The sequence below is a fragment of the Emydura macquarii genome, unplaced genomic scaffold (assembly GCF_026122565.2).
Source record: "Emydura macquarii macquarii isolate MOO-44397 ecotype Brisbane River unplaced genomic scaffold, CSIRO-AGI_Emac_v2 contig_1230, whole genome shotgun sequence".
NCBI lineage: Eukaryota > Metazoa > Chordata > Testudines > Chelidae > Emydura > Emydura macquarii.
In genome coordinates this window covers 13,250,001-13,274,752 of record NW_027131367.1, presented here as the reverse complement: position 1 = coordinate 13,274,752, position 24,752 = coordinate 13,250,001, and the positions used below count along the sequence as shown (strand labels likewise).

The following is a 24,752-nucleotide window of genomic DNA, read 5'->3' as shown; positions in this document are numbered from 1 at the left end:
CGCAAAAGTGCAGGAGCTGATGCTAGGTGGGAGAGACAAGAGCATTGGACAATATAACTTCCCCATCATCCTTGCTGCTGAAACCAAGCATGGAGTTATATGAGCCACCCACATAGCTGACATTGCCAGCTGCGTTCTTGTTCCATGTGAAATGACCCAGGTGCGGGAAGAGAATTCTCACAATTAATCAAGTGGTACTGTTCCAGAGAGCTTCCTGCAAAAATGCTCCAGCTGGCTAGGGCTCTTGTTTGTACTTTACAGACCAAGAAAATGTTAACTCCTTCCTGCTAGGCGATGTTCCTGTGGCTTCATGCATCCATGTATCTAACTCATCAGGGATGTTTGAAATCCTTAGAAAGAAAGCACAAGAGAAGTTTGTGCCTGTATTATTATGGTACTGCCCCAAAAGCTAATAACCCCTGGCATGTGTTTATGTTGCACCTTCTAAACAACTAGGCTTGCTTTCTTGAAATAAGCGTATTAAGTTGAGTTCTAGCCTTTAGGGGATTTATACATGCATTCCACACTTTATGAGCATATGCCCCACCCTGATCTTAAAGGGGTAGCTCATACTAAAATACAAACAATAAAACATCCCAAGTCACTACTCAATATAATGCTTTACAATACAAAACCATTTTGACAATGTCCTTTATTGCAGAGCCCTTGCGCTTACCCTGTTATAGCTTGTTACCAAGGAGAAGGAGGGAAGCAAGAAAAGGAGACAGAATGACATCATGTACTCAGTAAAAAAATTATCTGGGGAACTCTCCTGTTATGGCTGATGGGTTTCTCCAGCTGTCATGTGTGGGTCACTGGTGGTCAACAGAATGAAACCTGATTAGTGATTTGGTAGGTTGGTGGGGAAAGGATACTGCAGTTTTGCAAAGGGGTCCATAGAATGAAAAAGCTCAAGCCCCAAAAACTTGTTGGCCTACTTGGTCTTCACCATCCGTGATCTCCATGGAGAGGAATGTGGTACAGAGGATTTGTCCAGTGGTTGGCATATTTGCTTAAGGGTTGGGAGACCTGGGTTTGATTCCCTGCTCTGCCACAGACTTCCAGTGTGGCCCTGGGCAAGTCATTTGGGGTGGAATTTTTCTAGACATTAGGAAAAACTTCCTAAGTGTCAGGGTAGTTAAGCACTAGAATTACCTAAGGAGCTTGTGGAATCTCTGCCACTGGAGGTTTTTAAGAAGAGGTTTGGACAAAGACCTGTCAGGGACAGTCTAGATAATACTTAGTCCAGCCTTGGTGCAGGGGACTGGACTGGTTGATCTGTCAAGGTTCCTTCCAGTCCTACATGTCTATGATTTTGCAATCACCAAACATGATAGCCACCTGTAACTAACTGTTAGGCCAATGCATAAAGGGTGCTGTTTGGGTGTGAGGATTTTCTGGATGTGACCTTAAAGATCCCAGAGTTCTTTCCATAGGTGTTGCGAGTGAAAGGGGGGGGAGGTAAGGGAGGAGGAAGAGTGAAAATCCCACTCCTCTATAGTTATGCCATGATTGGGCTGCCCCAACATGGCTGTATTTCAGTGATGGAGCTGTAGATGTATCTGTTAGTGCAGTGCTTTGAGTGAAAAATATTTTATGGATGCCACCTGTTGCTCAAGGGGTAACCTTGTGAATTGCACATCTTGTCTTCATGAGGTCTTTTGCAATATCTAATTATTGTAGCAGCAAAAGAGTTTCAATCCCATCTTCAAGCCCCATATTGAATCTATACCCCAATCCTGGGAGGACAGAGTTTGTGCAGTTTTATTCCAGTCTGGTTCACTCAGCAGATGGAATATAATGTGGGATGCGTAGTCTAAAATTCAGGCAGTTACACTGAGGTATCAGAATTTCAGTTAATTGTACTGAAGACACTTCTGAAGAGAAGAGATAAGAGGTTCCTGAAAACAAGGCATGATCAGATCTGACACATCCTAGATGTATTACCAGATTCAGAAGCTTAGTTGCCAGCTAGCCGTGCAACTCCAGGAAGTCTGGTTGTATGTCATTAAAATTTACCCAACCTCCCACTCATTTGAAATATTCTCTTCCTGATTGACAGCATTGCCTAGTCCAAGTACGTCTGACATCCTTTTGCAAACTGACCCCAAATGTTGCATATGAAAGGACAGATCTAATCAAAAGATCCAGTCAGACTAAAGAAATTGTAGGGTATGTCCTTGGTCTAATCCATCAAACATTTGGGACTGAGCCTGGATGAACGCTGCTGATTCCTCAGTCTTTTAGTGATTTGACTTTATCTGCTGGCTATTCTGGTGTATTGAACTCAAGTGCTTCCTGTAATTTTATTTTCCCTTTTTGAGTCATATATTGCTGTTTCCTGGCTTCGGTTCCCATAATACAGGACTGAGAGTTGAGAGATCTGGATACTGTTCCTAGCATTCCCATAGACTTCTGCTGGTACCTTCCCCTCGATGGTGCACTTTCTCAGGTGTAAAATGGTGATAATTATTTCTGTCTCCAGGGATGTTACGAGGTTCAGTCCATTAATATTTGTAAAGTACTTTGAAATCCTCAGATGAAAGGAACCAGAGAAGAACAGCGTATTAATTTCCTCCCTGGCAGTGCACTTAGCCAAGGTAGGCACCAGTGGTGATGAAGATTAGTGCTGCCAGGCTGGTTATCAAACAAACTCCTCTCTTGTGACCACAAAAGAAACTTCTGCTGTGATTTAGATTTTGTTTGCACTGACTTTATACTCCAGTGGAGATATTCTTGACTGACACCAGTGTAAATGAGAGCAAAACTTGGTCTTTCAACTATGGTCCAAGAACAGAGAAGGGTATGACTGCTTACACAGCAGGCATATTTCCTTTGACGTTTGCCAAGGCGAAAGCGTCGGCAGGATCCACGCTTCTCCTTTCTCAAATTATCCAGCAATTATTTCTTTGATTGTTCTCACATCATTAAACTCGTGGGGATGTGCACATGACGTATGGAATCCAATTCCAGTTCCACTCCCGTGTCAGCATGAATTAATATACCTCAGACCATGCTGCTGGCGTTGGCCAAGGGAGGCAGTGATACCGGGTGGCATTCATGAATTGCTTTAGCGAGTCAGTTCCGTCTTGTGATGGTTCTGTTTGTTTTGAATGTGTTTTGCCATTCAGCAGGCGGGGTTCTTCATTGAACAAGTTAATTACTTTACTCAGGAAGCCAGCTATGTGTGTCCCAGTGTGCACATGCAGACGAGTTGGTGTTCTGAGATTTCAGCCTTGAGGGATGCTCGCTACATCAAATCTAATATACAGTTGCCTGATATCTCCCCTGCTGTACAAACCAAGATATTTAGGTATTCAGCTATAATCAGTATTTGCAGGGGGTGATTATAATTATCCTTTGCTCTTCTCTAAAGCCTTTCATCTGCAGATCTCAAAGCACAGATGATAAATTAAGCTTCATAACCAGATGTGAGTTAGGAATTATTATCCATTATTGTACAAACTGGAGAAACTGAGGCACAGAGAAGTGACTTTCTTAAAGCCACAGAAAAAGTCAGTGGCAAAGCTAGGAATGGAAGCTGGAGTTCATGACTCCAACTCTCAGGTCTTATTCTACCTTCTTATTGTCCCACTGACGTTTCCTGTGGTAGAGGCTAGATAGAGATGCAGGAGTGGAGCCAGTGGTTTATAAGCAGCATGGAAAAACATCTTTCCAGCCTCATTTAAACCAGATAGTTAGTCAATTCCTACTGCTCCCTACCAGGATTTTGTAGCTAGATTCCACCTGCCCTCCTTACAAGATGTCTGGTCTCCAATTGCACCTACTCATGACAGCTCTGGAGTCCTGCAGGCACTGCTGCAACACAAATAAATAATATAGATACTGCTTTAGGTCAGGCCAGGCCAGGATTTAGGGAAATTCTATGTAGTGACATTAGGCAACAATCCGGGAACTCAAGACCCAGAGAGAACCACAGGGTCCATCTCCATCCACCAGCTTCAATGAAGAATCCAGTTTATATTCTGTAGCATGAGAGAGTCAACACTGCCCTGAAGCCAGAGGCTCCCATTTATTTCTGTAGGTGGGTGCAGAGCTTCTGCACATCCACATATATCACTACACTTCCATGTGGTGGTCTGGATGGCTGGCCGTGGTAGATGTGCTTTTGTGATGGGATTGTCCTGCTTCAGTTACCAAAGAGAGCAGCTTGAAGAGAAGAACAAACAAGAGAGGGTGGCTAGAGCTCTGCATGGCTCCGCAAAGACTGCAGTGAGGCGAAGCAACTGAGGTGTCACAACTTGTGAGGCACCTGCGGGCTTTCCTCATCCTACATCTCTTGGTCTGACATCCCAAACAGATCCTCAGACCGGCAGAACCAAAGACAAAACCATGGAGCACATATCTGTCAAATGCAGTCAGTTCAGCTCCCACCCCCACCCTGACATTAGCCCATTCCCCTATTGAATGAAACCCTGGTCTCTTCCCTTTTCTCAGAAAAATAAGAGTAATTAACAATGCTGTAAGGACATCATGAATGCCAGGCTGGATTTGCATGGTAAAGCTTCCCTGATCACAGAGGAGACATCCTAATTACCCTGATTGGGACATTAAGATGCAGAGTTTACAGGGAGATGCTGGAATGTGTTTTCTCCCTGAATTTGAAAGCATCAGGGGAAGTGGTGGAAGGGGGGGAGGTCTCATTAAAATCCCACCAGAAAGATATATAATTTATTTCACATGGAACAATTGATGTTTCCAGTGCTGCAGAAGGACTGAATATTAATTCGAGGAAATGGAAGCCTTATTATTCAGCTGTTAGTGTTTACATTCTTAAACCTAGAGCTTCAGGGGGTTATTGTATCAATATTGGCTCAAAGCTACATTTTGGCACAAAATGTCTCAGCCCAGGAGCAAATGTTTATGTTGTGGGGTATATTTTTTTTAATTGCATTTGTTGGAGAGAAAAAAAATCTGTTTGGAACAAAATAAGAATAAAAAAGTAGGATAATCAGTTTTACTTTCAAAGGGGATTTTGCCCCCTCCCTCCCTTTCAAAGCACAGTTTCCATGCAATATTGCAATCTGTGTAGCTCAAAAGCTTGTCTCTTCCACCAACAAAAGTTGGTCCAATAAAAGAGACTGCTTCACCCGCCTTGTCTCTATTATATCCTGGGACCAACATGGCTACAACAACACTGGAAACAATTTGCATCACAGTAGTGTTTACAGACCCCAGTCAGGGATCAGAGCCTGCTAGACATTGTACAGATATATCCAGAAGACAGTCACTGCCGCAAAGATTTTCCAATCTGTGTGACAAGAGACAACAGGTGAATGCTGTGGTGTGGGGGCAGCACAAGTTAATAGTGAGACAACTATGCTTAGCATATTTATCCAGGGTAAACCCTGTGTTTTTTGCAAATCCAAAATAACAAGAAATAAAACAAGATGCTCATGCTGCATCAGCAGCTCCTGCAGCTCCTTTCCTGCAGGACTGGGCCCAGCTCCTCGCTCCAGGCATTGTGCATGGGGGTTACAGGGCCCCTCAGGTTTGGCCCAGCTGCCGCTCCATCATGATGATGGGGAGTGGCCAGGCCAAACCTGAAGGGCCCTGTGACCCTGTACACCAGGTCACAATACAGCCAGGGCCAGCCCTGTGAGACAGGAGATGCTGCTCCAGGTGACTGCATGGTGGGCTCACTCTGCAGTCCCACCCCACCAACTGTGGGCTAGATAAAATGAAATAACACAAAATTACTGAAAAAATAAACAAGAATATCACGGGGCTGTACACAGCAGTAGCCTAACCACAGCAGTCTGCCCTTGCAAACCCTCATTTATGTAAACGGCGTTGTTGATGCATTTCATCCAATTGCGTAAGTTCTGCTCCCTGTTACTCTGACAGAAATCCACTGACTTCCCTGGAGTTACTTCAGATTTACACTGATATAACTTGGGGCAGAACTTGGCTCTTTCACTAATCACATAAGTAGGGACCTGCAGGATCAAGCCCTTAACCCTTAGTAATAGTTGAATTATTCAGCTGCCAAGCCTGGGAGAGTGAATTTGATTGAGTCTGACCTCCCTGGAGAGGAAGAACTGAGGTTCCTTCTTACAAAGGCTCAGCCCCAGTGAGTGGTGGCATCATTCCAACACTTGTCTGTAATAGGAACTAATTGCGTTTAGTGCTGATGAAAGGTACGAAGCTGACAACCCTGGGATCTTTCTAATGTGTCTGGTCTTCCCAAAGGATCCCAGTGTGCTTTCTAAACTTCTCTATAAACAAGGGGTGCTTCTCCCACTACTGAAATGCAACCACCTCTGCGGTGTAATGCTGCAACCATTTAACTGCAGCACATTACTGCCCTTTAGGGCAAGAACTAAGGATTCAGCTCTCATTTGCACCAAGGTAAATCAAGAGTGACTCCTTTTGAAGTCAGTGGAAGTATTCTGGTGGAAAAATGGAGAGAGAGGAAAATAAGACCCACTGTATCCAGAGAAGAATGCCAGAGGAATTCCCCAATGGGAAATTGGTTGGGTCACTGAAGCAATTCCTTACTCTTAAATGCCAATGGTTCTTTAATGACCACCAGCGATCTGTGCCTGAATTCCTTACAGAGACTGGCACCTACGGCAGCACACCATCATGTAAGACTGTGTGGGTGCATTCTAATAGTGTGCATTTGCGTGCCTGGGTGTGTGTGAGCTGCCTGTTTTTTTCTGGCGACGAGGGACCAGGGTTCTAGTTCAGGCTGGATATCATTTCTTTGTCGCCTGCTGCTGATGGATTCATTCCGCTAGGGACCACCCTGGAGGGAAGAGTACCACCAACAGCAGCATGGCAGGGAGCCGAAGTGTTTGTGGTTGTATAATAGAGGGAAGGCATGCTAACCGGCATGAGGAGATGGGTATTCCAATCAAAGCTCCCCTTACTTTGTTGCCTAATTATTGCAGATAACCCCCCCACCCCACCCCACTCCATTGCCACACCCAATTATGGATCCTGCCTAGCCCCCTAAGAGTCCACCACAGGGCTGCAAGGAATAAAACAGCTGGAGGAGGCTGTGCAGAAGCAATTTAATCTTTGTTGATAATTGCAGCACCTGCGCTCACAGGATGTAAGTGAAACAAGGCAGAGGAGGCGTATCTACTCATGGTCCCTGTAACAGCCAGGATTAATATAGGAAGTCTGCGGGGAGAGGAGTGAACAGGATGAGAATGCTGAGATCTTAAATGCTCCTGCCTAGTGGTTCTGCTCCCACGAGTGACTATGTGGTGGATGAAATGTATCAATCTAGTGATGCTTGAGGATGCACAAAACTGAATTGGCCATATCCTGCCCCCAGCCCAGAGCCAAAGTGATATGGCTCTTGGCCCCTCCCATCTCCATATGCATCAAGTATCTAGATTTGCTCTGCACAGCAGCTCCAACTTCCCCTCTGGCAGGGTGGGCTGCATGGGGGGCCCAAAGAGTGAGGCAAAGGTTGGGGATAGGGCATGAATGGAATCACTGCTCCCTCAGTCAATATAGAGCCTTTACCACAAGCTAGGAGCTCTGCCAACCGCTCAGCAGACAACCCATGAGAGGATGGCAGAAGTACCATCATCTCTCCTACCTTGGAGTAAATCCCCCATGGATTGGACAGACCAGATTTGTTCATTTGCAGTGTGCTCCATTGAGTCGGGTTCTGCGTCTCCCACTGGCTACCCTGTGACCAATGCTAAAATTAACTTGTTTAGTTTAACTTGTGAGTTTCATTTTCTCGTGCACAAGAAGTGTATTGGCTCTCATCTCTCAAAGGCCAGGTTTCCCTGGAACTGGGTGAGCTATTCACAGCAAACAGTTTACAAAGTTCATTTCATTCCTTTGTAACCTAATCTGTAATTCTAAATTTCACTCTAAATTAGCATGCAGTGGTCTGAGAGGGTTGAGGCTCCAGAAATGAAGCTGTCATTAGAATGAAATCCCCGAGATGCACATGGGAAACAATTTAATACTTTTACTTTTATTAGCAATTTATTAACAAGCCAAACAAGATCATATACGCTGCAATACAGCATAGGAGAGAGAGAGAACACAGGATGTCCATCTCGCATTACTCACATCATCCCTTGTGGGGAGCCTTGAAGAAGGTGAGGGGATGCCTAAGATGTCATACTGGTATCTCTCCTGGCACACAGGCCAGGAAACAAGCTGTTATTATGTGTTATTTTGACACCCACAAACATAGTCATAAGGATTTCAGCCCCTTATCTGAACTTCCATACCCCGTTTATGTTAAGTTCACCAGTTTCTATAGTTTAATTAGCCACTTACATCATACTCATTAGCATTGACATCAGTTGGTTGCCATAGTATTACTGCAGTCAAACTTAGTGAGTTTCAGTTATACATATTGCTTAAACGCACCTTAAAAATCAATAACTCATGTTTTGCAGTTTCTCACTTCACACTAGTCACTGACTTATCTTTCTTCTTTACTGCTGTGCTTCACCTTGTGATTGAAGGTTATTTGCCTGTCAAACTGTAGGCCTTGATCAGTTATGCTAAACTATCTTACCTTATGGGGCCTAAGTCTGCTGGTTCTCTACTTGTGGCACAGCTTCGATCAATACTTGTACTTTACTTATACGTAAGCCTGGCCACACCTTTGTGAATGATCTGCAAATAGATTCTGGTTTTTAGGAACGTGTTCCTAAGAATTATTTGATGGATGGTTTATGAGGAAGTGTCCTACCTAAAGGCTGCTAACTATCTCCACCAAGATTTCTGCTTCAAGAATTCACTGTTTGCCAGTTGTACGGTGTGATTGGCCACCTATGTCACATGGCATCATTTTTGCTATCTGCGTGGATGACTCCCAAAGCCTCAGTGAACTTTCAAGGTGGCTGTGTGGACCTTTCACCCTAGTTTAAGCTGAGAATTTGAAGGAATTATTTCATTATTGCAGTAGAACTGGTGTGGCTCCACTGGTGGGAATGTTAGAACAGACCAGTGAGAGGTGTGTTTATTACTGTGATGTCTAGCTCTGCTCTGAGTAGGGTGAGACAGGGTGGTGGTAAAAATCTAGTCTATTTAGGTTAAGAACATAAGAACAGCCATACAGGGTCAAATTGATGGTTCATCTAGCCCAGTATCCTATCTTCCGACAGTGGTCTGTGCCAGGTGCTTCAGAGGGAATGAACAAAACAAGGTGATATCAAGTGATCCATCCCCTGTCATCCTCTCACTATTGCTAGCACCAGTGGAGTTGCATGAGTGTTAGACGAACAGAGGAAGAACTGCTAAACTTCTGAGGGTAGACACAGCTTTCTGGCATGCATTCTCTTGCAGATGCATGTTCAAGCCACTTTTCCCCTTTGGTGAACAAAACCCCATGTATACTGATGTCCATGGAGCACAAATGAATTCCTCTGTTCCTGACAGTGTAGGTGAAGAAGAGATTTGGGCCAAGGAGGAAGAGGGAGGTGGTGGAGTTTTTAATGACGGGCCTCTTCTGATTAAGCAGCTTTGGATAGCCTGAGTTGAAGGGAGGTTATGGCCTACATAGCAACTGATGAGGGCTGAAAGAGTGAAGGGGGGCATATAGGTGCAAATATTGCCTGGATAGAGGCAGTACCCACTATTGAATTCAGTAAGGAGGTGACTAAGGAGGGCAAGAGAGAGAAATTGCCAAGGACAGAACCCAGAGGAACACCATACTAAAGAGGCTCAGCAACAAAGGAGTCCATTCCTGGTTAGAGAAGTAAAAGTGAAACCAGGAAGACAAGGTGTCTGAGACTCCAGTGCAGTGTGTCAGCTTATCAAGAAGGAGGCCTTTTTCCATGGCATCAAATGCAACTCCAAAGTCAAGAAGGATGAGGACAGGGCAGGAGAAAGGGTCAGACAAGGAGAGAAGACCATAGAGCAGTGGTCCCCAAGCTGTGCGGCATGCACCCTGGAGGGTACGGAAGAACATGGGGCAGATACAGCAGGGCCCGGGCCAGCCCCCACATGGGGTGGGGATGGAGCATCACTCAGCCCCGCTCTGCCCCCAGCTCAGCCCTGACCTTGCCTCCCAGCTCCTGGCTGTGCTCCAGACCCTGGCTGGCCCTGAGCCCCAGCCGCGCTACCGGCCCTGGGTTCCAGCTGTGCTCCGGGCCCTGGCCATACTCCTCACCCTGCTCCTGCCCCTGGCCCCACTCCTGACCCTTGGCCCCTGCCCTGGCCACATCTTTCAGCTCCTGGTGGGGATCCAGAGCAAAAAAGTTTGGGGACCACTGCCATGGAGCATATGAATTGTCTCAGGAAAGTGCAAAGGAAACTCTTCTCTGCCAGCATGCCAAATTGCTGATCTGAGGGAACTATTTAGTGTCCTTTCTTATTACTCTCTCTTTTATCTAGCAGTTTAGATAGATTCCAATTAATCTGCGAAACAGATCAGATAATGGGCTTGTGTGAGTCAGAGGCAGAATTGAAGTGTCTTAATGGAGTGTGAGTGGCCTAACTGCATCTTTATACCCTCCTGAAGGTTTATTTACATATGTGCCTATGTGACAGCTGTACGAGTGGCCAAATCCTTTCTTTTCCACTGCCCCTTTTGTTCAGATATTGCAATCAATAAAATGACCCCAGTTCTCAAGCCTCATATATAAATGTCAAGAGCAGAATACACAAAGGGATAAATGCCACGGCAGATTAGAACATCAACATACTCACTGAGTTAACAAAGCAGGCTTTACAAAGGGAAAGTGAATGTGATGCCTGATGCCATATTGTGCTAGACAGAGACAAAGCTTGGGGATCTGTTATTTGCTGCTTAGATGACATTCTGGTGAGAGCATACTTCTGACTTTCCAAGCAGAGAGGTTCTTTCAGTGCTTTTGGTTGTGGAAGGGTCAGGGAGGTTCTGTCTGGGAGGGTCATGTGGAGATGGCTGGGCTGGGTTGGAGAACCTGTGCAGAGGTAACTCGACCCTCTCTTTCAAAAGGAGCTCATGGTATGTGGGGCTTGTTCTGGATGGAGACAATACAAATTAAGTGGCAGCAAAGCCCCACCCCATCTTGCCCTCTGGGGATTCATCTCATTGTGCCAATGGGAAACCCTGGCGGGCGATGCTGGACATCTGAGCCCTTGAGGTCACAACTCAGAACCCAGCTGCAGGCTGTAAATGGAGACCCTCTGCCAGAGCCACTTTGAAACTAGCAGCCAACACTTCATCTGCAAGGGAAATGGCTTTGCACCTCTTGGAGGCAGGAATGGGCAGAAGAACTGGATTGTCTGGAACCAGAACAGGTCAGACCTACCCATGGCAACAGTTTAAAACTCTTTCCAACCCCACGGGATGTGCTAGATGAGGGTCGAGGAAGGGTCTTTTATTACCATTTCTGTTATAACCTCGAGGCAGAGCTGCAGTAAAGAGAATATGCATCATCTACTCCAGAAGGATTTCCTGGATGGTGAGCAAAGTCCCTTTAGATCTTCTCGTAGTGCTGTAGAAGTTACAATACGAGATGGGCCTGAACACAGTCCCTGGCCCAGTGCTCCTCAGAACCTTGTTGTGGCTAAATTCTGGCCCCACATTTCCTGTCCTGAGCACATCTCCAGTCACACTGTAATGGGACTCGAAGCGAAGGCACATGCGCCTGTAAAGCTGTCGTCAGTCCCCTTCCTGATGTGTGCTGCACATGCATGTGCAGAGAGAGAAGATGGATGACTTGCGCTGGGAAGGCAGCAAAGGAAGATCAGCTGCAGGGAAGCAGTTCTGCTGGTTGCCCCCCTGCTAGGCTCTGTCAGATATGACCGTGCATGTGGGCGGGGGTGGTCCTTAACAACTGCAGACACACATAACACCCAGTTTTCAGGTGTTCATACCACACAGCATAGCATATGAAGGTGGAGGTGTGTGCTTCTCTGGTCCAGCCCCTCGCTGTGATGCTTATGGCTGTGAGGTGGGCTGATAATATGGCATTCCGTGCCTCATTAGATCCCTTCCATTAATAGCCCTGAATCCTGCTCGCTTATTATTCAGGTTTCTCCCATCACCAGCATGTCTAGTATGCGGCCCATGTGTCTTAAGGGATCCCCACCAGGAGACGGCTCTTTGACAAATACATTTACCGCTGATCTCTTTTGTCACATGACTGTCTGTGTCTCCCCTGGACAGACTGATAGAAGAGGTGGGGAGTTCGGGTGGGGAAGGCAGGGACATGTTACCTTGCTTGCTGTATCAGATGGTGCCTTTCCCAGAGCTACACTGCAACCCTAGTTATAATAGTGCTGCAGTCAACTTTTCCATCTGCATTGCCTTTTCCAGTCTTCAGCCACATGTGTTGGGCTTGGAGGATGTGATCCTGCAGGTCAGTGGGAGTTTTGCCTATGTAAGGACTGCAGGTTTCCAGGAGTAAGACTCACCTTTGTGGTGTGAGCCCCAGTACTCTCTGCTGCGTGGCTTCTCAGTCCAATTCCACGTGACTGGGTATCTGCTTTCTTCTTGGAAGGGGTGGGGGCTGTTCTCCTGGCAGCCACCTGAGCTGTGGCTATTATAATTCTTCCATGACTGGGCCCTTCACCTTACCTGGCTGGTCTGTGCCTCTCAGGCCTGATCCCCTTGGCTGATGCACTGCCAAGTTGTAGCACGGTTACAATGAAATGGTTGGGTGAAAGGTGACACTTCCTGATGTGCACCCAGCTGGGTGCACAGTTATTCCCATCCCATGCTTTTGGGGCCACACTGGGAGAATCAGGTTCTGGAGGCTAAATAATCTTTCACTCTTCTCCCTCTCCCCCATTTTATTTCTTTCACTCTGTCATTCATTCCTCTCACTCTCGCACTCTGCCACTCTCTCTTTCTCAGTCCCTATATCTTCTCCCTTTTCCTCTCGCATCCACTTTTGAACCCCATTTCCTCTCTCCCCTTCTCTGTCCCTTTTCCCCAATGCTCCCTCTCTGCCTTCTCCCCTGTTTCTCCCTGTCTTTACTCCACTCCCTCTCAGCACAGCCGCTGGCACATCTGGCCTTGCTACCCTGTCCTTTTTGGTGTTAAACAGCCTTTAAGAGGAGCGGGAGGGTTACTGCCAAGCGATTCCTGTAAGATTATGACAATTTCACTGTCTATATAATGAGGTCCTGTGGAGAGTGATGGCTTCTGGCTGGAGCCCTGGGAATCCACTCCACTCCCCAGATGCGTCTCCTCTTTCTAAGGAGTCTTTGCTGCTGTTGCTACAGCTCGGGAACAAAAAGCAGCAAAGGGCTGTGAGTAAATGGAGAATTCCAAGACTCGTTCTCTGCCATTTCCTTTCACTGCCATCCAGGAGCCTCACTTGCCAAGACCCTAATTGGGCCAGGCTTTGCCAGAATGGCTATTACTAGCACGGTGGCTTTCTCCATAGGTGTATTTAGTTGGCTGTGACTGCTGCTGCTGCTGCTGTGGAAATGACACTGACAAGAGACAAAGCAGGGAGCTCTTTGCTCTTTGAAATACAGATCTTTCCCAGGACACTTTCAGGCTGGTTTCTCCTCTCTTAGGAGCTGGAGAGAGGGACCGAGGAGCCAGCATTTGGAATGTCTGTCAAGAAAAGCCTCCTGGGAACAGGCAGAGAGAAACCTATTCCAACTGGGAACTAGAGCTCAGCAAATCAGGGATATTTCAGTTGGGTGGCCAAAGCAAAAAATCTGAAACATTTTTTGGATCATTTCAAACCAAAACAAAAAATTTTTGTTTGTTTTTTCTTACAAAAAACAAACAAAAAAACTAAAAAATTGTGTGTGTCAAACACCATTGTGAACAGTGTTTGGAAAAGACACGTCAAAATGAACTGTTCAGACTTTTTTGAATTTTTCCCCCTCATTTTTTATTCGGCCAAATTTGATAGTCAAATTCAACCCGAATTTAGAAATGGTTTTGTTCTCCTGGAAACTGCATTTTTCGGCATATTTACTATTCAACCGAACAATTTTGCCCAGCTCTATTGAAAACGTTACCGTCCCCCATGTGAGTTGTGTAGGCCACCTCTCTTCAGAGGCAGGCTTAGAGGGAGGCCCCTGCCCCTGACAGTCAAGACCTGCTCATACTGACCAGTCAAACAGCCAAGTTCAAACAGCCTTTAAGCACTGATTTTAAAATGGGTGTAAGCACCATCGCTACTGGGATCCTCTAACGTGGCTTTGCCTTGATTTAGACAGGGACAAAAAGCCTGATCCCGGAAAGATACACCGTGTCTTTCCCTTGACTTCAGTGTGAGTTGAGGGGCGTTCAACACCTTTCAGGCAGTGCCCAACACCTAGCTGGATTGGGCCCATATGAGAATAGACTGGAAGGGGTAGAGTGGGAGAGGGGAAAGGATTCCACCAAAGACCATTGAAAGCTCCATTTCACAGAGCCATGTGTCTGTGTGACTGGGTTACACCCTGGAAAAGGCATGGGCACCCACACACACTCACAGAGCCATTTTCAGTTCTGGCTTCTTGACTCATTGGCCAGCCAGTGATGGAAAATACAAGGTGTTGAGCAGCACAGGGCTTGTAGTACAGGATGAGACTGAACGCAGGCCTGGAGCCAACCAACTCAAGCACAAATGTCTTTATTGTACACAAGATAACAATATCGCACTCTCTGATAGCCAAACACCAGCAGAACAAATAACACAGGGGGCCTTAGGCCCTGCAAACACTCCCAGCTCAAGCTTTGCAGACAGAAGGATAACTACACGTGTTTGTAGCATACATAGGGAGCTTTGGGGGAAATCCTCTCCGTTTAAACTCTGTTGGTCTTGATCCCTGGAGAGGTCTGTGCTGCCTGCTCAGAGCCATGCGGGAAATGCCCGACTCCTGCAGGATAGCAGAATCTCTACAGCCAGGACCAGTATCTCTGATTCAGACAAGAATCAAAGGAGTCCCCTCCCTTCGCGAGGTGGATGTTTTGATTTCATTTTCCATTTGTGGAGCCTCTGCCTATGAGGATTCCTGGTGTCCCTGCTTTACCTCCTCCACTGCTTCTGCTGGCACTATTCCATCCGAGGAGGAGTGGATACAGCCTCATCTAGAAGTTCTCAACACCACTTCCTGATCACAGCCATCTCATAAGCACAGACCACAGGGAACAATCCTGCTTTTACCCTAGAGTGACGTACTGGGGGAATCTAACAGGTCTCCTCCACCTCTCACGTCTGTGATTCAGTTGTCCAGGTGGGGCCCCTGCATCTCCTGCAAGTTCTGCAATCTGTAGAGAAGTCCCAATTCCCTCTCTGGAAGCAGATCCAGAGGAAGAGGGAACTAGTTTGCCACAGAACCCCATTCTCCCTACTCCTTCTCCATTCCTGTTGCTGGAGACCCCTCAGGGTTTGATCTCACTCATGATCTGGCAGGCGGGGGCCCATTGTTGTTTGGAACCTGTCCTGGTTCTAATAACCAGGAAATGCTATTGAGAGACACATGGCATTCCTGCCTCGGAGGCTGAGCCTGCTGCCTCCACAACAGTCACAGCTCCTGACTGAACAGGGGAGCGAGGGACATTTTGCTTTCCCCCTGGTTTTGGAAGAAAGGACCCTTTTATTCTGGAGATCATCAGTTCAGTGCAATAAGACCCTGCTCATCTAGCAATGAATAGGGCACTGTCCTGGAGAGAAGGGAAGATGAGCTGCTGCTTAGGGGATTTTTGCATCATTCAGTGTCCATGTTTATCCCCTCCCAGAACTTTCCTCACTCAATCCATTTCTTTTTTTAGAATAAATTTGCATCAATCTTCACTGGTTCACCCCTCCCACCAGAAAAGGAGCCAGAATCCTCCCTCCTTCCCTCTTCCTCACTGACCTGGAGGGTGATACAGGATCCATTCACCCTTCCTGAGAGGAACAAAAGGCTCCTTAGCACACCCCAAACCCTGTTCCTTATCTCTTGATCCCTCTCACCTCCACAGGGAAATTATTAGCCAAAGAGCAAGTAATCACAATAAAGCTCTCACTAGAATCTGCACAAGCAAGTTAAATTCCATGCAGGGAAGGGGGCGGACAAAGATCAGAAGAGGAAAGAGTATGTTACAGCTCTAAAGAGCTGAATGCCCACCTGTCGAGATTTATCCTCCAGGGACAGAGAACAATACTGGAGGATTACAGTACGGTTATCAGATGTGTGTGCTTACACTAGCGTATGTAGTTAGAAAAATAACTGTCTGTCTATATGAGGTTACCTGCATATGTAGCAGCTAGTGTGGGTGTAGGGGAATGTGTGTGCATGTTAATGGTTTTGTGTACTTATATATACACACATGCCTACAAATGTGTGTGTGGTTTATGAAAAGTGTTTGTAGTTGTATACATGACTCTTTGTGTAGCTGTATGGATGAGTGTGTAACTATGAGGATATGAATTAGTTCCTTTGCACAGTGTGTGATCACTATAAGAGTGGATGTGAAACTGTGTGTGGTTGTAAATGTTTCTTCTGCATCAAATACATCCACAACAGTCACTTGCTCATTGTTTAACAAGCTGTTTAAGACTTTCCTGATTGTCTCCTGGGACCCCTGTGTAGTCCATCGATGATATCCCCAACATTTAGCTGATCCATGCTGGCTCTTGAGTCCCTCTAATAGGTGAAAGTACCTCGCAGTCTCTGGAGTGATAGAGCTGCATTTGCCAAATAGCAACATTTTGGTTTTAATTGATAGCATCATGATTATCTTCCGGAAGTCCCAAACGCAGTTGCATTTTCTCGGAGCTACCTTCTCCTATTTTCTTCTTCTGCACACATCTGCCTTTGTGCATGCTGGATTGTTTGGAGGAATCTTTAAAAAGCTGCCTGTATGATATTCCCTAATGAACATCCTGCTTGATGGGCACAGAGGGAGACTGAAGGAGCAGCATGAGGAGCTAACAGGGAAGCAGACTCAATGGCATGACTGTCTACAGATCTGGTGTTAGGAGCAGCAGCTTTGCTCAACTGTCTGAAATCCCTTGAAGCGGTACGATCACTATGTGCCAGAGGGCCTGATTTTGCTTGCAAATGTATGGAGACAGCTTGTCAAGGCCCCAGCATCCAGTTCCTGAATATTCATAGGCCGCCCAAGCAGCACCGCTCACGGGAGGCAGGTTGGGATTTCACCAAAAAGTCCAGCGGATCTTGGCAAGACAACCAACTGCAGGAGTTCCCTCACTAATGCTTGTGGATTTGTTCCTCAGGCACTTTGAAGTAGTTCCTTGTCTTTTGCTTCTGGAATTTAAGCGTAAGTCTCGGTAAGATCACTTTTCTAACACTGTTCCCCTCCCCCTCCCCTTTTTTTTAAATAGCCTTTTAAAAAGGTTCAAGTCTTAAAGCAAGAAGGTCCATATCAGCTTCTTGCCCAGAAACAATAATCAAACAGTAAGGCCCTAATTGAGATCCTTTTCCAAAGGCTGGCATGGCATTTACTCTTCAGTGCCAACAAAATCCCCTTCTGAAGACTCTTTTCTCTTCATGTCTCACTCTGTCGGTCTGTCTTCCCCTCTTTTTCCCTTTTCCCTCCAGGGGGAGCCCAATGTTTTGTGTGAAATAGAAAGGAATTCCTCAGCGGACGGAGGAGCCAGCACACAGAAGCTCTTAGATCAGGGGTAGGCTGAGTGCAGAGCCCTGCAATGAGAAAGGACTCAACTGTGAGTTTCCGAAGTGGAAGCCTATAGTTCGTGTGCTTCACTGACAGTAGTCAGAAGCCACCGCTTCTCCATAGCCCTCCATGCTTTGTGTCAGGCCCCCAAGTCATTCCTCGGCATGACCATAGAGACCCTAGTGAACAGCGACCGTCACAGGCAGCGAGTGTGGGGAAAAGTCCTCCAGAAACTGAGTCTGCTGAGTGGATTCTGGAGCAAGCTTTAGGCACACACTGGCCTCTGTCGCGCTGTTGTTGTTGACGGAACTGCTGTTGCGGAACTGTTCCTTGGCAGGACGGATGGCCACCATGAATTGACGCTTGAAGGTCTCACTCAGGGCAATGTAGAGGAAGGGGTTGAGGCAGCTGTTGGCATAGCCCAAGCTAATGGCGAAGTTATAGGCGTAGAAGAAGGCAACAGAAGGTGTGTCAATGCTGAGATGCACTAGCTGAAGGATGTAGAAGGGGGCCCAGCAAATGAAAAAGGCAGAGCAGATGGCAACTGCCATGCGAGTGACTTTCTTGGTACGTACCTGGAGGCTTCTCTGGGGCAGGGGAACCACGATGGTAGCCATGTGCTGGAGGATCTTAAAATAAACGACACAGATGATGATCAGTGGGATAGCAAAGGCCAACATGAACTGGTAGAGCGTGAACCAGTAGACATCCGTCAGGGGGTTGGGAAGCAAGAGAGCACAGCGGACAGTTCCATCCTCCAAGGGCATCAGGCCTGCGTACATCCACACAGGAATGATGGTCAGGAAGGAAAGGAGCCACACCAAGCAGATCACTAAGGCCGCTACACATGGTGTCCGGACGTAGGTGGATTTCAGAGGATAGACAGTTGCTAGGTAACGGTCGAGGGTCATCACTGTCAGGATGTTGGTGCTGGTGATCTGGCTGTTAGTGTCCAAGGCGGTGATGATGGTGCACAAAGGAGCCCCGAAATACCAGGCGCCGTTACCCAGGAGCTGGTGGATGAGGAAAGGCATGCCCAGCAGGAAGAGGAGGTCCACAATGGAGAGGTTGAAGATAAAAATGTCGGGCACAGTCTGCTTGCACCTCAGCTTCTTCTTCTTGACAATGGTGTAGATGACAATGAGATTCCCGATGATGCCCAGGAAACAGATGATGCCGAACAGGCTGGGCATGATCACGTTGGTGTAGGGGGCTGGCCTTTCTGCTGCTGTCAAAACAAACCAGAGCCGTGAGTCCTAACAGCCTGGGCCTCATACCCCACTCTGCCAATACCCTTTTGCAGCTGGATCTCACCTCTGAGGCCCAGCTCAGAGACAGGTTTAAGGAATTCTAACATTGTCCATGCGGAGACTGAATTGGGAGTAACTTACACCTGTTCCTGCCCTGCCCAACGCACATGGCACACCAGCTTCCTTCAGATTTACATTTACTTTGCCATGCAAGCATCCCCCATCATACCTCAGTCCTGACTTGAAACAGAGCTAGGTCTATGTACCTCAGCTCTGACCTACCTTCTGCAAGAGGTCTCTAAAGCATCTCCTAAATACTAAGGCCAAGGTTTTCAAAAGCAGGTGCCTAAAATTAGACCCCTGGGTCCATATTTAAGCACCTGATTTTCAGTAGTGCTGAGAACTAAGTAGATGAAGTCAATGGGAGCTGCAGCTGCTCAGCACTTTGGAAAAGCATTCGGCCCAGATCACCAAATTCATTTTCACTTGTTACTTAGATAGGATTTAAACTCAGGTCTCTGACCTTTTAACCCACAATGCCAACTAACACCTGATTTCTCTGCATGAAATCCCAAATCTGAGTTCGAGTTTGCTGAGCCTACCACCTTGACAGAAGCACCACGCACCACATGTGCAAAGAGAAGATCACCATCCTCAGCTGAGGCAAATTACCTTTCATCTCATTATTTCTCTCCTATGGGGTATGTTGTTTCCATGGGAAGTAATTGTGTAAATTATTTGCGTGCCTGTTGAAATGACATGTACTGCTGTTTTCACGTCCCCTAAGCCCTGGCTTTCATTGAATTGTGACTGGCTCTCATTGAATTGTAGATGATTCAAACTGATTTTAATTGGGAACACTTTTAATCACTCCATTCTTCTGTCTCTTTAACAACTTGTTCCTGCAGAAGTGTACTGGGGAGGGGCGCGAAGGCGGGGGACATTTACAGTAGAAGTAAAAAGTAACAAATATGTCACAAGTGTTTTCAAAAAGTGTTCGGTCCCTCTGAGCAGCAGGTACCCACTCAGAGGCCAAGTATTTGCCGACCTTGACCACAGGGGCATTCACAAGTGTGGGCAAGCAGGGGCACGGCCCTCCCAGTTGGCAGGGGCACAGAACTCCTCTGGGCCCAGGGCTCGGACAGGGAGAGCAAGCTCCTCTGGCCATGGATGGGCACAGAAAGTGTCCCTCCAAAAGCAGTCAATTTTTTATTCCTGTGCACGTCCCTGTTTGTCCAGTTAAACTCTTGAGTCCAAACTTTTATCTGTTACATCAGAGTAAATCTGGAGTAAGTCAATGGAGTAACTCAAGATTTACACCAGGGCTGGGGGGTTCAGAGAGCAGGATCTGACCCAGGACTTGCAAAACAGACTTGTGCCATATCAATCGTGTCACGCTTATGTGTTCTAGGAAGCAGGGATGTGACGAGTTGCTGGTGCCACTATTCTTTTGACCCTTGGAAGCTTCAGGATGAGTCATAAACAAAGCCAGGTAGGAACATTTTGAATCTATAGACACATGCATCCTAGCTCAAGCATCCGCACAGCTGACAGAAAGCAGCCAATCAGCCACAGATGGGAAGAGTCTTGTCACAGGTAAAGCAGACTGGTTTGCTAAGGGTTCATATTTGTATCTCCAGCAAAGACAGCCCCCTGCTTCATCTGCGATTGATTATAAAATGAAGTGAATGGTGAGAATCTGTCTGGCTGATATCTAAGGCATGGATCTCTTAGGAACACTCTGTCCAAACCAAGTGAAAATATATCACCCATAAGAAAAAAAAATCCATATGCCTGTGAGATTTCCCTCCCTGCGCTCACCTCCCATGTTCAGTTTATAATGGAAATAACCTTGGCACAGGCTGTTTCCAGGGGATTAGAGACCCACTGAGTTTAATGGCCCCTGTCACGGCTGTGCCTGAAGTGTATCAATTCTTCCCAGCTGGTCATTAATCCCCAGGAAAAGCCCTGAGTTCCATGGCTATTCTTTAAATAATGCTCGGCCACAGGAACACAATTGAGACCTGTTGTTGTTCCCACATTATCAAGCCTACACATCTCCAGAGCTTCCAAACAGGCCTCCCTCTTTCCCAGGGCCTGGAGGCTGGAGACTAGAAGAATAAGACTCTCCTTCCAAACTGCTGTACTATGAGGTCCCTGCCAGCTTCCAGGAACAGAAAGGATTGTGTTATTAAAACACAGGACATTTTAATGACTGGGTGCCTGAATATAGTGTACTTTGTTGGTGTACAGCTGAGTTTTTTAAAATGTTCATGATGGTTTTTTAATGTTTGGTACAAGTTCAAATAACCTTATAGCAAAGTTTATGTAAGCACAAAGGCGTCCCATAAAGGATTATTTATCTAGCACCTTTCATCCTGAAGGATCCCAAAGAGTTTTGCAAGCTTTATATTTAAAGCACCACTAAAAAGCAGCCAATGCTGGGATGGAGGCCAGCATGTAGCAGACAACTGGAGCACAGTGTATTGTTGATCAGGGGAATGAATGGGGAAATTTTAGCCAATGGCTCACAAAGTCAGTCAGTGCAGTGTAGGCACAACCTTAGAGTTTAAGGCTATTTTAATAAGTGTTGCAATTAACTTCATTTGTATGTGCACTAGTGCCCTCTACTGAATAAAATCAGAATTACTCAGCTGTGTGGCATAGAACCCATACTGCTACCATCTGAAGGAGATTTTCTTTTAGCTCAAGTGGGTAGGGACTTTTGGAGCAGGAGGACCTGAGCTCTATCACCATGGCACCAGTGAAGTCCAAGTGGCCATGGGCTGCAGAATTATGACAACTGCTTGAATTCTTAGATGATAACAGACTTGTGACAGTCTGGAGTTACTGTCTTTGTTCATGGCTCTGCGTTTCATCCTGTGATCCATACTCAGTGAAAACATTCATTCACTTTAGTGGGAGTTTTGCCTGAGTGAGGATTGCAGGACTTGGTCTACAGAGCTTTATCTCGAAGGCGAGAATGTACTTGTAACGAATACATCCAAGTACGTATGAAACTGTCTTTTAGCTTGTTTTCTAACGAAGGGCTTGTGTGAATAAAGCAAAGCATTCCGTGAATGAAGATGTATCATCCACCTTCTGCAATAATGAGCTAGCTCCTCAGCTGGTGTAAATATGCCCTGCTCTGTTGATGTCAGTGTATCGGGTTCTTAGCCGCTGTAGAGCCCTGCAGTTGCGCTGAAGTCAATGGAGTGTCACCAATGTACACTGCCCTAATGGGCTTCTTCACAGGATAAACCATGCTGGTTTATGACTATGAGATGGTAGCATGGTCCAGTGGATAAAGCAGAGGTCCAAGGACCGGATTTCTGTGCCAGCGTCACCAGACTCCCTTTGTGATTCTGGCCAAGGCACTTAACTTCTCTGTCCCCCATTTCCACTGAGATGAGACTTACCCACCCCTGTGAAATGCTGTGAGAGCCAGGGCTGAAAAGTGCTGCCTTCTTGCTGGGAATGATTATTATTGCCTTACGCTCACGCTGCAGTGGAAGGCTTCCAACTGGATATTACTAATTACTTTAGAATAAAAACGAATAAGACTGAACAAAAAGGGTTCCCGGCTTGCCCTGGAGGGCTGAGCCTTCTCCATGGGTGCAGTCCCCCCGCCCTAGGGTGATCGGTTAATGGACAGGGGTCTGTGCCGGGATCTTTGCTGCAGCCTTCGACGTCTCCCTCCCTCCCTTCGCTCGCTGCGCCGAGTCCCACGTCGGGGTACAAAGAGCGCCCCCGGGTGGAGCAGGGAGACCAGCGCAGGAACTGTCCAGCCCCGCTGGTTCTGAACGCTCACCATTTCACCAGCTTGCGGCGTGTCGGTCTCATCGGGGGTGGGTGGCGGGGACACACACGGGGGAAGGGAACTGGAGCGAGCCCCCCGCCGCCGCCAGCCCGGTTCCCCCAGCATGATCCGGGCCGGGCGGCAGAGGCGCTAAAGCGGAATCTCGCCCACTCCATGCACTGCTCCGGGGCATCTCCTTTAAAGCCCTTCGCTGTGACCCGGCGGCCGGGCGTTGGATAGACGAGGCCGGCGCTGGGCTCCCCCTGCGCCCGTCGGGGCCGGTCCCTGGCACCCGCTCAACGCAGCAACCGAGGAGCGTGTCCCGGCCCGCCCCTGCCCCGGGCTCTGCAGCTGCTCGAGTCCCCCCCGGCCCCACTTACCCGAGCCGTTCCGGGGAGCCCAGGCGGAGCAGTTCCTAGCGCACAGGGGCAGGGAGGAGTTTTCCGAGGCCATCTGCGAGCCGGGAGCCGGAGCCGGAGCCGGAGCCAGGCGGCGAGTGGCGAAGCTGCGCTCAGCCGGATCCCTGCTCGCTGCGCCCGGCGCTCCCCGGCATCTCTCTGGCGGCGGGCGAGGGCAGGGTCCCGGGGCCAGCGGCGGGCGGAGCCGGCTCCCTGGAAAGGAGGAACTTGGGCAAGTCGGCCGGGCTGGATGTCAGCGGCCCGCCGGGCTGGGCGGCTGGAGCCATGGACCGGGCAGCGCGCAGCCCCAGCCCAGCCCGCCCTGCAGCCCCTCCGGGCGGGCCCAGCCTCACGCCGCCGCCGCCGCCGGTCTGTCTCCCGCCCCCTCCCCGGGGCTGCTCAGCGCCGCTCTGACATCAAAGCGCAGCTGACTCCCGGCCGCCGCGCACACGCGTTTACACGGGGGTGGAGTGCGCTGCGCTGCGCTGCCTGGCGAGCGGCGCCGCCGAGAGTCGGGGGCGGCGGAGCGGGGGTGGAGGACGGAGGGTCCTGCCCGGGAAACCGCGATCCAGCCCGGCAGCCGCTTCCGGCTCTCCTCGGCTTCGGCGCCGGGCGGAAAGCGCGGAGGGCGGACGGTGCCCTGGCAGGCTAGGGAAGGGCTTTGGATCAATCGGGGACGAGGAACCGGCTCCCCCGTGGGGGGTGTCTCCTCCCTTCCCCTTGTGTATTTCCCCTCTCCCCACCTCCTCAGGGGACTGGCACCCAGCTAGGAGAAGGTCGCACATTAGCACAGTGATTCCCCCCCTTTCCATGCTGGGTCTCCCCAGGGATCCCTCTCATTAGCGAGGGTCGCCCTCCCCTCTACCAGCTCGAGAAGGGCAGCGTGGCCCGGAGTCCCTGACATTGGTTCATGACCCCTCCCCAGAGGCCATGCTCCCCAGCTGACAAACCTTTACATTAGCACCTGGTGCTTCCCCTGATTTCCCCTTGCTGGAGCTGAAATCATGTAGCGATGGTGCTGCTCCGCCCGTCAGATACACAGATCACCAGCCCTGGGTTTTGGTGTGTAGTCAATGAGCCCCGTATGGATTGAGGTTGAGCTCAGTGCCCCCTTGGTTGGAATGAGTCATTTTCTGGCCACCAATGAGAGTCTGATATGATCAATTTTTGTCTTTTAGATTGTTCTGCTCTCCTGGGGCAATATAGATTTCTTTCTCTCTCTCACACACACCTAAAGTCCTTTCTTCAGTGAGTCAGAGCAAGTGCCACCATCAGATTTCAGAGAGCACTGCTGGGAGCTGTCGAGACACCAGATAAATTACCCACTGAAAAGTGTGTGAACACCAGTTTCAGCCCCTGATCCCCCTCAGCTTCCTCTGACTCAGACCGCATGTTTCATTCCATATTGGAGATACTTCTTGTCATCAATTCAAGATTTATTATTGAATTATTTATTTTTCTAGATTATGGCCCAGGTGATTTGATGCCTGAACTGGAAGTTATTTTTTTTAATTTTAGCTGTCTCCTGTCTCCCCGTGTACCATTGTGAAGGCTGAGATCAGCTGAGTGGTTGCTTTTCAAAGGTGCTGTGTACCCACAATCTTACTTGAAGTCAATGACAGCTGCAGATGCACAGCACCTCTTAAAATCAGGCCCATGGTGTGCACTTGTAATGACACATACATGGATTGTCATTTCAGCAGGGTTTGACCTTAGCATCACAGCTTGGACCTCCTACCACTTAAGCTAATGGACTATATCACCATTAGCTGGCAGCAGCAGTAGGC

At 48.0% G+C, this 24,752-nt stretch overlaps 1 protein-coding gene across 2 annotated transcripts; it reads right to left on the bottom strand.

Annotated features, from left to right (window-relative positions):
* Nucleotides 1–14,509: 14,509 nt before the first annotated feature.
* Nucleotides 14,510–23,297, bottom strand: LOC137152705 (melanin-concentrating hormone receptor 1-like). 2 transcript variants are annotated; one of them, XM_067547554.1, is made up of 2 exons: nucleotides 22,948–23,297; nucleotides 14,510–18,746 (listed from the first exon to the last, which is right to left on the bottom strand). In XM_067547554.1, the coding sequence occupies exons 1-2, from the start codon at nucleotides 23,018–23,020 to the stop codon at nucleotides 17,698–17,700; spliced, it is 1,122 nt and encodes a 373-aa protein (XP_067403655.1). In that variant the 5' UTR covers nucleotides 23,021–23,297; the 3' UTR covers nucleotides 14,510–17,697. The 2 variants fall into 2 exon arrangements, with proteins under 2 accessions (XP_067403655.1, XP_067403654.1); XM_067547553.1 differs by lacking the exon at nucleotides 22,948–23,297 and adding an exon at nucleotides 18,910–19,031.
* Between the last annotated feature and the right edge of the window lie 1,455 nt (nucleotides 23,298–24,752).